Below are 14,223 nucleotides of genomic sequence, written 5' to 3'. Positions count from 1 at the left end.
CGCTACCATCCCCTTTGCTCTCCCATTGGTTCCTGATGCTAGTCGCGGCCATGAGATCCTTCTCTCCTATTGGCCAGCATCCCTCCCATCATCATGCATCTATGTACGTTGTGGTGTGCCTCTGCCACTCGGTACCGAGCATCGTTATCGAACGGACGTGGTATTTGTTCGGTCTAACGATTTCGTTTAGTAACGTAAATTCGTCAGTGATTTAGTTGCAGTATACGTACTTTATCGTGTTGTGCGAAAACTTTATTCTACTTATACATAAATTACGTACAAGATAACGTAGTCATGGGTCCCAAGAAAGTTGAAATTCACGGAAAGAAGCGAATGCTCTCTCTGGAGACAAAGATGGAGATTATCAAGAAGTAATGAACTGGCTTGCGACTGAGTGTGATCGCCAAGGAATACGGCCGAAATCCGTCAACAATGGGCACCATCCTTAAACAGAAGGATGTCATCAAAGCAGCTACACCTTCCAAGGGCATCACTATTTTGTCCAACAAGAGGACCCACGTGCACGACAAGATGGAACGGCTGCTTCTTGTCTGGATAAAAGACAAAGAAATCGCTGGCGATACGATAACGGAGATGGCAATCTCCCACAAGGCCAGCGCTATTTTCGGCGATTTGATTGCGCAGGCGGAAGACGAAGGAGGGGAAGGGACATCAACGCAAATCCCAGAGTTCAAGGCTCCGCATGGCTGGTTCGAGAAATTTCGTAAACGGACTGGCATCCATTCGGCGATGCGGCATGGGGAGGCTGCCAGCTCGGACATAAAAGCGGCCGAAGCATTTAAAAAGACGTTCAACAAGATGATGACCAAGGAAGGCTTACAGTTCTCAGCAAGTCTTCAACTGTGATGAGTGGGTAAATCTGTGTTTCAGCCCGACAGTGAAGAAATTTTTGGGAGAAGCGCCTCCCTCTGAAATGTCTGCTGGTGTTGGACAATGCCCCTCCCCACCCTCCTGGCCTCGAGAGAATATCCTAGCGAGTATTCCTTCGTCAAGATTCTTTTTCTTCCGCCCAACACCAACCCCGCCTCTCCCTCCAGCCCATGGACCAGCAAGTGATATCAAACTTTAAGAAGCTGTACACGAAACATCTTTCAAAAGAAGTTTCGACATTACCGTTACCACAAACCTCACCTTTCGTAAATTTTGGAAGGAGCATTTCGACATCGTCATTTGCATTCGACCTCATCGACCAAGCTTGGGCAGGAGGTTTTCGAGGCGAACCTTGAATTCCTCGTGGAGGAAACTCTGGCCTGATGCCGTATCCGCCCGAGAATTCGAGGGATTTGACGATCCCGAAACTGTTTCCCAACCAGATCTTGACGAGATCGTTGCACTCGGCAAGTCCATGGGCTGGTCGTCGACGAGGACGACATCAACGACCTTCTCGAGGAGCACCAAGAGGAGCTTACGACAGATGACCTGAAGGAGTTGGAGGCCATGCAACATAACGTCGTTCAAGAGGAGTTCTCTAGCAGCGGCGAGGAAGAGGAGGAGGACCCTATGACAACAGCAGAAATTAAGGATGTTCTAGCCGCTTATCATAAAGTGGCAATTGTTTATAAAATAAAAAAAAAAAAAAAAAAAGAGAAAAAAAAAGACAACCCCGAAAAGGCTCACACAGGTCGTATGCTTTGCGCAGTTTGATGACGTTTGCCTGAGTCCGTTTCAGGAACATTGTGAAAAGTAGGCAGAAGGCAATCTTCCTTAGATCGTTATTTTTTAAAAGAGGCCTTTAGCATTAGCAGGAGTAAGCAAAAAGGAAGAACCAAGTGATAAAAAACAGAAAGTTGTAAGCAAAAACAAAAGGATGAACAAAGTGATAAAAAACAGAAAGTTGAAATTCCTGAAAAAAAAAAAAAAAAAAAAAAAAAAAAAAAAAAAAAAAAAAACACGTAAAGTAAAAACAAAAAAACAAAAAAAAGTTAAAATTTAAAAAATAAAAAAAAGAAGAAAAAATTTTTCAATTTTAGTTTTTTTGTAAGTTAAGTGTTACAGTTTTGTTAACCCTTAAACGCCGACTGGACGTATTTTACGTCGACATACAAGTTTTTTTTTTTTAAATTCGCTGAAAATACTTTTAGGTCTACCAGCCGAAAACCCTTGAATCACGCGCCTTGGGGGATGCTGGGAGTGACGGATCAAGGTGTTTTTTTGTTTTACAATCGTTATGCAGGCGCGCAAGCGCGAATTTCTTTCTTATCGCACTAAACAAGTATCTGTGACACATCTCGGAAATTATTTAGTCACTTTGACATAATTTTTGTACCATTTTTTTAAATCAAGCCGTTGCATGGAGTATATATATGAAAATTGCGCATTTTTATGTAGAATACAACAAAAAAAAAACAAAATACTCATGATTGTAGCTTTTATCAGTTTGAAATATTTTCATATAAATACGATAAGTGCCAAAAATTTCAACCTTCTGTCAACTTTGACTACCGAAATGGTCAAAAAACAACAATTGTAAGCTAAAACTCTTATATTCTAGTAATATTCAATCATTTACCTTCATTTTTCAACTAATTGGAAGTCTCTAGCACAATATTTCGATTTATGGTGAATTTATGAAAAAAAACGTTCTCCTTACGTCCAAGCGGTAACTCTTCCGAAAAAACCTCATACATGCGATTGTGGTAATGTTAGCACCATTTTAAAATCAGTCAGCCGTTGCATAAAGTTTTTTATATATGGAAATGTGCGCAATTTCATGCACTTATCAACTAAAAACAACCCATGGTTGTAGCTTTTATCAATTTTGAAATATTTTCATATAATAAAATGATAAATGAATTTTCAACCTTTGGTCAACTCTGACTCTACCAAAGAAATGGTCGAAAAAACGCAATTGTAAGCTAAAACTCTTATATTCTAGTAATATGCAATCATTACCTTCATTTTGCAACAAATTAAGAAGTCTCTAGCACAATATTTCTATTTATGGTGAATTTATGAAAAAATAACATTTTCTTTACGTCCGCGCGGTAACTTCCGAAAAAATCATACATGCGATTGTGGTAACGTTTGCACCATTTTAAATTAAGCCGTTACATAAAGTTTTTATATATGAAAATGTGAGCAATTTCATGTAAAAATACAACTAAAAATAATTGAAGGTTGTAGCTTCACTCATTTTTGAAATATTTGCATATAAATCACGATAAATAGAAAAAAACCACGTTTCTGGTCCAACTTTGGACTCTATCGAAATGGTCCGAAAAACGCAATTGTAAGCTAAAACTCTTACAGTCCTAGTAATATTCAGTCATTATCTTCATCTTGAAACAAATTCGAAGTCGCTAGCACAATATTTTAGATTTTATGGTGAATTAAAAAAAAAAAAAAACTTTCCTTCCCTCCGGGCGTGGATTCTCCGCCACAAATCTCCGAAATGCGTACGTCCCATTCTCGGAATATTTGCTCCTTTTCATATTAGGCATTTCATAGAGTTTTATATATAAGAAATGTGCGCAATTTCATGTAGAATAAAACGAAAAATATTTTAAGGTTGTAGCTTTTCTCATTTCTGAAATAAATTGCATATAAAAAAATTATATATAAAAAAATTTTTTTCGACATTCAGTCAACTTTAACTCGTCAGATATGGTCAAAAACTGCAATTGTAAGCTAATATCCTTACAGTATAGTATATTCAATCATTTGTCTTCATTTTGAAAGAAATTGGAAGTCTCTAGGACAATATTTAGATTTATGGTGAATTTTTGAAAAAAATATTTGTTTACGTCTGCACGTTACGAATATTCATGCATTATTTTGTGATAATATTTTCTCTGTGTTGCTTTTATCGTTTTACAATGTGTTTATATACCAAAATGATCGCAGTTTACTGTACATTACAACGAAAAAAAGAAAAATAACTTGTTACCTGTAACCATTTTGCGCACAGCGCGATTTGAATACAATTATATATGAAATTTTGTTTTGCGCTATCATATATCACAATATTTATATATGATAATGATCATTTTTTTTCATTTCTGGATGGTTGCATACTAAACTTCCAGCCAATGATAAAAAAGGAGCCAAAAAATGAACTCTTAATCTTGAAAACTAAGCGCACTGGTGATTTTTGAAAAAAATATTTTTTCCCGCTTCCGCGCTCACTCCGAAACACCTCCGGCACACAGGAGACAATTTTTATTTTACTGCTTCGGCGTTTAAGGTTAATGTGTTTTTCGTAAATTTTAGTTTAGTTTTCCTTACATTTTTTTGTGTTTTGTAAAGTTAAGTGTACATACGTATCTGCCGTTTGTCCTCCTCCTCCTCTGCCGCCACTTTTGGAGATAGCCTCACTCGAAAGGTAAGCTTCCACATTTTAATGTAACAGTATTTCTTGTATACCATGTACACTATACACTTTTATTTACAGGTTAATTTGTGCATTATGTTATTAAGTTAGGTATTGAATGGTCCAATTTGTTGTTAGTATTTCATTGCTTATAGGTCGATTTAGCTTTATTATGAAATTTACTGGGGTGTTTTTGGAGGGCTTGGAACGGATTAGCCATTTTAACATGTAAAATGTGGTCCAAGATACGAAAACCTCATGATACGAAGGGCGCCTCGGAACAGATTAACTTCATATGTCGAGGTACTACTGTGTGTATGTAAGGGATTTTGACAGAGGGAAAAATCTATTTCTGGGCGAGAGACCCTGTGCCGCCCAGTGAAATGCTCCTTTATAGCAATCATTTCTAAGGTATAAAACTGCTATAATATACCCAGAGAGAAAAAAGTTGCATGGAATGCCGGGCATATGCCTATCTCGCTCACCCACCATATAGGGTGTCGGTATAGTAACTGGGGCGTGAAAACCACTCTCAGAGGTCTCTTCCCAATTAGTTATCTCCTCTCTCCCAACATCCCCCGTTACTACGAGGTGCCGTTTCTACATCCCACTACTGCCCGCCACCCCTCTACCACCCATGCGTACCTAAACATTCCTCATAGCATCCCCAAGCTTGGACCAGTCCTAGGGTGAGGAAAAACAAGGGTGGGTTCACTGGGCGGCACAGGTCTCTCGCCCAGAAATAGATTTTTCCTCTGTCAAAATCCCTTTTCCTGGCTCAACCTGTGCCGTCTCCGTGAAATAGTAACAGAGAATTGGTCCAATAGCTTGTAATTAAGTTACCTGAAAAGGAATAGGAATAAAACTAGGATATTATAAAGCAAGGAACTTTAATACTGTATCAAAATATATAATCTAATACAAACTGACATAAAAGTAATCAGTTTATCAAAAACTTATTCAGGAAAAACATTTCCAAAAGAAAATAAAGGTGTCTACTAGTAACCTTTATACAAGACAAATATATAATACTATACTGGTACTCAAAAGGAGGGGTCCAAGAATTTCTTGGAAACCATCAAAAGATATCACAATATATCTTAATACTATACAATTTACATCCAATAAACTAAATGTTGAGTACCGGAACAGGTTAATTACAATACAGGTGAGTACCAAATCTTAATTTTAATTACAGGTGAGTAACAAGGCTAAGGCAGGGACAATAATGAGGCAGGTAGGGGAGAAAGAAAGGTAAGGAATACTAATGAATTACTTCTTAACATGGTTTTCTGATAATTCAGAGGAACTACATTTCCTTGCTGCCACTGTTGCAAATTTTAGGGCTTCCAAGGATTTTAAGTAATGGCGTTTAAATACTAATGGTGATTTCCAACCTGTATACTTTTTTTTTAAATCTTTAAAATTCATATGGTGAAAATAATTAACTGACGTGGCTACTGCTCGAATATCCATGAGCATGTGGAATTGATTCTGGGTTAGCTTGTTTGATAAAATAAAGTAATCTGCTGTCTAATTCCTTTTAGGAAATGTTTCCTCCATTTTCTCTAATAAAATAAACGGGCCTGAAGACTTATTAGAAGTTCTGTTCAGATAAGCTTTCAAAGTGTTAACTGGACATAAGGATGGATCCTGTGGAAGTGGGACCAATCCTCCACGGTGACCATCGGTTCTGTGGATCCTCATTCTTTGCTAAAAATCTCTTGTCTGGAAAGATTTGTACTTCCCCAGATGCGAGAAAAAAAACATAATGATGCGTCGGTTCTCTAGATAATGCTGAAAGCTCAGATATCTGGCTCCAGATGCTAAACTTACCAAAATAAAGTTTTTCTAAACAGTGTTATGTATGAACATGAATCATTATTGGTTTCAGAGGCCAGTTTAAGAAACATCATTTAAAACCAGGAAACTGTGTGTGGGAGCGGGTTACTGGTTTTTAGTCTGGCGCAAGCTTTTGCTGGAATTGATGAAAAATATGAATCTGTAATTATTAATATTAAACCCAATCTGAAATATCTTCTTCAAGGCAGTTTATTTAATTGTTGTAATTGTATTAGCTGCTAATCCCGTTTCAAACAGGGTCCTAAAAAAGGTAACTGCTAGGTTCCGAGTCATTGCTCTAACCTTAGAATCTCAGAAAAAAAAAAAAAAAAAATTTAGAACTTTGCCAGTTTTTCTTACAGCTGAATCATATTGACGAAGGGTTGAGTCTCTTTTATCTGACTCTAGAAACAAGGTATTTAGAGGATCAATGTTAGCATCTCTTTGTGCTGCAAATTTCATAAAGTCCATAAAGTTAGGGCACTCCGAATTCTTGAGGAAGCTAAACACACTGCGAGTTTGTACTACCTGTGTCAACTTGGGATCTGGGATCCGCCGAGGGAGGAGTCCTAGTTCTACCATCAGAGGAAAACCAATTGCTCTTGGGCCAATTGGGGGCTACCAGAGCTATCTGACCTTTGAAAGTCCTGAGTTTGTCTAGTACTTTCATTAACATGTTTATCGGAGGGAACAGATAAATTCTTTGCCAGGGTGTTCCAATCTATGGACATGGCGTCCGTGGCATAAGCCAAGAGGGGGGTCCAGGTTGGGAGCAACATAACATTTTAGTTTGTTGTTTGGATTCCCGTGGCGAATAGGTCCACCTGAAGGTTCGGAATCTGTTGACAAATCCAATTGAATGAATCTTTGTCCAATGACCATTTCCGACTCCAGCGGAGTTGTCCTTGAAAGTGCGTCTGCTACCACATTTCTCACTCCTGCCAGGTGTACAGCTGACAGGTGGGCCATTGGTTTCTTGTTGCAATCGTAAAAGATTGCTATCATCACATGATTTATGTGACTTGATTTGGGATCCTCCTCTGTTTAAGCAAATGGACTATTACTTCGTTGTCTAGAATTAATCTGATGTGTTGCTTCTTTGCCGGGGCTAGGTTTCTTGAGAGTTAAGAATACTGCCATGGCTTCCAATATGTTGATGTGGAGTTGACGCAACGTTACTGACCACAAACCTTGGACTTTTTCGTATTGGGAGTAACCTCCCCAAACCGCGCTTAGAGAGCGTCTGTGTGTATTACCAACGCTGGTGGTGGAAATCGTAGGGGAATCGATTTTGCCAGATTCTTGGCCTTGGTCCAAGGTAGCAATCTTTTCTTTAGTATTGTGGAATTAGAGATATTTTGTCTCGTTTCCTCGTTGTTCGCCTTGGATCGCCATACCCGATTTATATCTTTCAGTTTGCCTTTAGTAATGTGTCTGTTACTGATGCAAACTGAAGTGAGCCTAGAATTCTTTCTTGTCTTCTCCTGGACGTTAATTTGTCCTTAAAAAAGAGAAAACTTTTTTGTTTTCTTTGCTATTTCTTTCCTTTTTGTTGAGTGGGAAGAGATAGTCTGTGTGTGATTAGGTTCCATTGCAGTCCTAACCATTGGAAACGTGCTGCTGGAGTAAGACGGGACTTCTTGAGGTTTATTTTGAAACCTAAGGTGTTCCAAAAATTTTATGACTTTGTTTGTCGCCTTTACGCAATCCTCTACATTGCTGGCCCATATAAGCCAATCGTCTAGATAGGCCACTAACTGTATTACCTTGAGTTCTCAGCTCTTGGACTACTGTCTCTGCCAGCTTCGTAAATATCCTGGGCGCTATACTGAGTCCGAATGGCATCACTTTGAATGAGTATGCCCTTCTGCCTAGTTTGAATCCTAGAAACGGGACGAAACTGCCTTGCTATCGGAACATGATAGTAAGCGTCTGTAAGATCTATAGAGGTGGTGACGGCCCTCCCACGGGGAAGTAAGGTCCCGCACCTGCGAGATAGTCAACATATGGAACTTGTCGCATCGAATGTAAAAGTATTCAGATGTGACAAATCTAGAATCACCCTTCTTTGTTCTGAGTCTTTCTTTGGCACGCTGACAAAGCGTCCTTGAAATTTCAAAGATCTTACTTTCTTTTATTTGCTATTCTTTGGCAAAAGATCTTTGGTGTATAGGTCTAGTTCTGCCGATGGAGCTTGATGAAACTGGTTAGTGGAGGGGGGCCCTTTTATTCCAACTCCACCCCAGACCCTTGGATACTATGCTGGAAGCCCACTTGCTGAACCTCCACCGGCTCCGAATTTGTATAGTCTTCCCCTTACCTGAGATGTCTCAATGGTTTGAAGAGGGTCTGTTTTCCTCGTCTACCCCTATGTCCTCTGCCTCTTGTTGAAGTCCCTTCCTTTCCACCTCTATTATGAAAGTTACCTCTGGCTCTACTACCTCTGGTGGTACCTATTGTACCCATGGAACACTCCTTGTGTCTCAAAGGAGGGGTTAAAAGCCGGAGAAGGAGCTTGATGTTGAGGAGGCTGAGTCATCCAAACGTATTGTTGTTGTTGGGGGTTGGGGATTTAGACGTAGACGCTGAGTCCCTTGAGGTACAGGAATCGTCGTCTGAACGACAGCTTGGGGTTGTGGAGTCTGGTATGATTTGGAAGTTCCTAAACCTCTTCCTGCCTCTTGTCTGATTTCCTGATTGTTCATATTTCCGTTTGGCATCAGGCCCCACGAACTTTTGAGACTTTGATTGACCCTAGCAGCCTCACCTAAGACACTGTTTAACAATGTCTTCCGGGAATAAGTCCTGGGCCCCAAATTGAGGCTTTTGATCAGTTTATTTGGCTCATGCCTTATTGTAGCTTCTGAAAGCACATGCTTTCTGCAATTACGAACGGCGTGCTACAGCAAAGTCATAGGCATCACTTTGAAGTGTGAGGAGGAGAGACTTGGTAAGGATCTTGAACAATGACTCATCTTGGTATACCAGCGAAGCCATTTCTGCCATTGTAGCGGAGTTGATTGATCTACTTAACCGAGTACGTGCCTCATACTCGATTCTGACCAAGGATTCTGGGGAGTCTCGAAGTTTGTCACTGAACTGTGTAGAGGCACAGTCAATGTTCAGTTTCCCTGTGGTGAAAGTTGCTGGGGGCATCAACCCAGCATTCATGATCTCCCGGAAAAAGTAGAGAAGTCAACTCCGACTCTCTTAGTTGTGGCATGGGCTTGTCCTCCATAGCCGCCTGAAGAGCCAGATCAACCACTTTTGTAGTACAAGGTGTCGGTGTTTGACCTTCTACTACAAACATTGTGTAAAGAACTTCTTATGGGGGGACAACATTGTGTTCACACACTCCCATTCGTTCAATGTCCGGACCCATGCGGACTGAGCCTGTTCCTTAGGATAGATCATCGTCTCCTTAGGAATCTTATCTAGTCTTACTAGCGCTTCCTCTGTCAGTCGAGCATATCCTGGGAAGGGAAACTGCAATCCCGGCGGGTAGAATTCAAAGTCCTCTACCGGCCGGAGTTCCACATCCTTCTATGGTTAAACATGCCATCCACGAATGGTGCATGTAAAGCCAATCGCCACGGATTGCTCTTTACGAAAGCCGGAAGTTTGGAAGCGTCTGGCATCACAAACTGTTGTTGTTGTGGCAGTCCGGTTCTCAGGAGATTTTCTAACATGTTCTCCTGATTTTGCAGTCTCTGAGCAAAAGTGTCCATAGACTGCAACCGATCCGAGATGGTTCCAATCTGAGATTGTACCATACTTCCCATCTTCTCCATTAAAAGATTAGAGAAGGCAACCGGATCAAAGGAAGGTTCTGAAGCCTTAGATTTGGAGCTCCTTGATCTCGACCCGTGATGTAGGGGAGTAGCTGCTACCGGAATCTCCGAAGACTTAGATGCAGTTAATGACTTGGTAAGTCTCGGTAACCTAGATGGTTTACTTGGCTTAGATAAGGCCTTCCTCAAGTGTTTGACTTTTGGGATTACTGAGCCTGGTTTGTCCCCAACCATGGTCTTTGCAGTAAACCCTTGAAAAGAAGCATGTGAAGATGTTAAAGATGGTGCAGGGCTAAGAACAGGAATCTTAGACCGCACACTACTTGCCCCACTTACCTCCCTACCTTGATCGCTGGCATCCAGAACCATTGGTTCTATGTCAAGGCTGATGGCCGCCACGTCTTCCAACACTTCTTCCCCCAGTCCCTCAAGATCTTCAGGCAAGGACTGCGTGTCTTCCCTTATCTTGGCAATAATGGGTGCAGCCACTTCCTTGGAACTGCCGCTGACATCTTGGCATTTGGGTAGAGGAGGGTGCATAACTCCTCTGAGTTATGCACCTTGACGTTACGGCCGAATCCGCCAACCCAGATCTTGAGGGTTGAAAGAGATGTGTTCTTGACAGCCTGTGGGGTCTGAAAAAGAAGTACTAATTAGGGTTATCACTTTCTTAAAACTAAAGAGAATAATTTGTTCACTTCTTGAACACCCTATCTCATAATTAGTAATGAAATATCTAAGTGCGTACTCACCGAGTCCGAGGTTATATCGGCAAAAAGCCCATAACAGATCTCACACGCATCCGGATGCCAGACGATGAGGGTCATCGACCCTGTACGGCGCAGGGTGCATGGGACCTGCAAACCTCATGTCCACACCTTTGCTGAAGGACAGCTGCGCAAGCTGTCATCTGACAACGCACCACCTGTAAAGTTAATTGATACATAAGTATTCAATTTGTATATATAAACTACCGGAAGCCCCGGATTATTTATCGTAATCTTAAATTATAACATATATAATAAAAATAGCCTTCTGTATATACTAAATCTTAACATATACAGCTCGGTCATTTAGTCTATGAATCTTTCTATTCTGTTGAAAATTATGGCGGATCTAACTTCGTATTTATCCGCCTGCTCCGGGAAACTAAATCCACTTAAGGAAAAAATATTCTCCAATGATTGTATCGCTACCAAGGTAGACGTATACTGAACCAAAAGGTGTTGAGCGGCGGATATCGGTTACGTAGTCTGTCCGCCTGCTCCGAAATTTCGTGCATAGTAAACAAGAGAATATAAGATTTAGTAGGCTACGTCTGTACGCCTCTTCCGGGATCGACCGACAAAATTCTATTTGTGTGTAGTCTACGATATCAGAACAGGGTGAGATACCTGAATCTAATCAATACACTAAAATATTAGTGTGTAGAACTATTCCGGTTGTAACGGAATCAAAATAATGCGGCGGAAACCCGAAAGGGGAGACTGAGTGTACGCATAAGTTGCTCTATCCGGTGCGTTCGGAAGCCAATCGAAACCAGCTAGAAAAGCGTCACTGTCCTAACTCATGGTATGACCATATCGCTACATATTCCGTCACTCCCGATATAGACTATAACTAAACCCGCTAGTAACCTGAATCGTGTGATAAAAGGTATCTCCCCGAAGGGGTACAAGGCGGGAGCGGCAGAGCGAACTGGTTCGTCGCGATCAAGTGGACCATATGACCGGTCAGGTGGGACAACCCTACCGATGATAAAGATCCAATTGAACCAAGAGATATGTAGCTTACAAAACTAAATGACCAAAATTAAAGTGAATAATAGATAATTAGGTAAATAATGGCACACAACGATATAACATAATATTAAGCTAGACAAAAAAATTAAGCCGAGCGAGAATAGCCCTAGGTCTCCAACATCGGGTGAGATACCGATATGGTCAGTAGGCTATATCACTCTTAATAATATCTCTACGAAATCGGGTGATTGCCGATTTAAGATGCAAAGATAAATTACGCTCAAAAGTTGTCAATCCAAGGGAAACTCCCTAAAGTAGGATATGACTCGAACATGTAATGCTCGAACCGTAGCCCATGTATGCCGTAATCACTAAAATATCTAAAACCCACGAAAACATCGTAATAAAAATTATACAAAATATTAAAAGGTTGCATTTATTTCCTATAGTCTAGGACAAAAAATTATTGCAAATTAGTATGAGGAACCTAATGGTCAATCAACATGTAAACAAAGCTCCGAGAAGTGGCGACACAAAATGCCGACTGGGTCGGATATCTACGATCCTTGATCAAGATCATATTCTCGTAGGAAATACCTACGATAAATAGAACGCAACTTTTTTCAGTGCATAGCACAACCAAATTAGTAGTACTCAACTTAGTAGTGGAAGCTTCCAGGAGGTCCGACATTATGAAAATCAAGCACAAAATTATCAACAAAACGAAAAAAACAAAAAAAAGTAGTACTTCGTACGATGCTATGAAAAGGAATGTTTAGGGTACGGCCCATGGGTGGTAGAGGGGTGGCGGGGCCGGCCAGTAGTGGGATGTAGAAAAACGGCACCTCGTAGTAACGGGGGTGGTTTGGGAGAGGAGAATAACTAATTGTGGTAAGAGCCTACCTCTGAGAGTGGTTTTTTCACGCCCCAGTTACTATACCGACACCCTATATGGGTGAGCAAGCTAGGCATATGCCCGGCATTCCATGCAACTTTTTTCTCTGGTATATATAGCAGTTTTTATACCTTAGAAATGATGCTATAAGGAGCATTTCACGGAGCGGCACAGGTTGAGCCCAGAAATATATATATATATATATATATATATATATATATATATAGTATATGATATATATATATATATAATATATATGTATATAACTTATATATATATATATATTATATATATATATATATCTATATATAATATATATATATTATATATATATATATCTATGTATATTATATATCATATATATATATATATATAATATATATATATATATATATATATATAATATATATATATATATATATATATATCTATATATATATATATATATATATATATATACACACACACAGTATATGTATGTATGTATGTATATCTGTATCAATATATACATATACATTATATATTATATATATAGTCAAGCCTCAGTTTTCCTATGCCTCTCTTTTCTGTACATTTCGATTTTTGTAAATTTTTTTTCTATTAAATTTTGTCTTGGTTATCACACGTTTTCTCGGTTTTTGTACACTTTGAAATATTTCTTATTTAATACTCCATTAAACTTCACCTTTACTTTGTTTCATTCCTAAACTATATGCATTTCACAGTTGTTCCCTACCCTTTGAGTCTATTAGTGTACATAAAAGAATGGTTATAGTTTAAGGTAAAAAGGGAATCCATAAAAGAATGGTTTCAGTTTAAGGTAAAAAAGGGAATCCAATTGGTGACCACAGGATACTGCAAAAACTTAGCAGTCATATGTATGGTGTGCTGTATCATACACGGGAAAATGCTGTTGAAACATTAAAAGGCTTCCTCTTGAATAGCAGTTCTATATAAATAATATACATGGTTAATTGTATACCCATACTATTTTAAATTATATATACCCATACTATTTTAAATAAGAGTGCACCTCTCCCAGTCCCTCCCTATTGGAAGCATTTCTTGAGCTCAGGAAAAAGTACCTTCCCAAAGTAACATACCAATCAACTACAAAAAGAACAAGCACTTCTTTTTTTATAAAAAAAAAAATTCCATCCATCAGCTAACCAACACAACATGAGCTATATGTATATGTAAAATCAACACTGCAATTACTAAATGCATTTTTGTATATGACTAAGTAGAACAGACCTATCTCAAATTATGCTTTACACAGGTGCCATTACAAAAATAGGGAACACAATAATATAGATACAATCCCAAAATGTGGTATCAAATAATTAACAACAAAATATAAAAGTATACTTAAGACAACAAACCTGATCCTCATATTTCTCAATAGAAGCCAAAGAGAGAGATAGAGCCAAGTTGAAGGGTGTTATCACTCTCTCTGTTAACCAGCTTGAAGATTTAATAAATTTAAGGAAGTCTCGAACAAGCGCTGGATAATGCTGAGCCTGGTGGGTGATATGTAAAATGACAGTCCCCTGAGCTTCTGTTAAATCACTGTGCTTACTTTCCTCTGAAAACAAAGGTAAAACGTCTATTACTATCTTACCA

The 14,223-nt window shown here is 39.2% G+C and overlaps 1 protein-coding gene across 1 annotated transcript in view; it reads right to left on the bottom strand.

Moving 5' to 3' along the window:
• Positions 1–14,223, bottom strand: part of LOC135219553 (Fanconi anemia group I protein-like) — a 258,047-nt gene that overhangs the window by 85,791 nt on the left and 158,033 nt on the right. The window contains exon 6 of the mRNA XM_064256406.1: positions 13,983–14,185. Within this exon, the coding sequence (XP_064112476.1) occupies positions 13,983–14,185 (203 nt within the window). The remainder of the gene's footprint in view (positions 1–13,982; positions 14,186–14,223) is intronic.

Source organism: Macrobrachium nipponense, chromosome 1, assembly GCF_015104395.2.
Source record: "Macrobrachium nipponense isolate FS-2020 chromosome 1, ASM1510439v2, whole genome shotgun sequence".
Taxonomy (NCBI): Eukaryota; Metazoa; Arthropoda; class Malacostraca; order Decapoda; family Palaemonidae; genus Macrobrachium; species Macrobrachium nipponense.
This window is presented reverse-complemented; position numbering and strand designations above follow the sequence as displayed.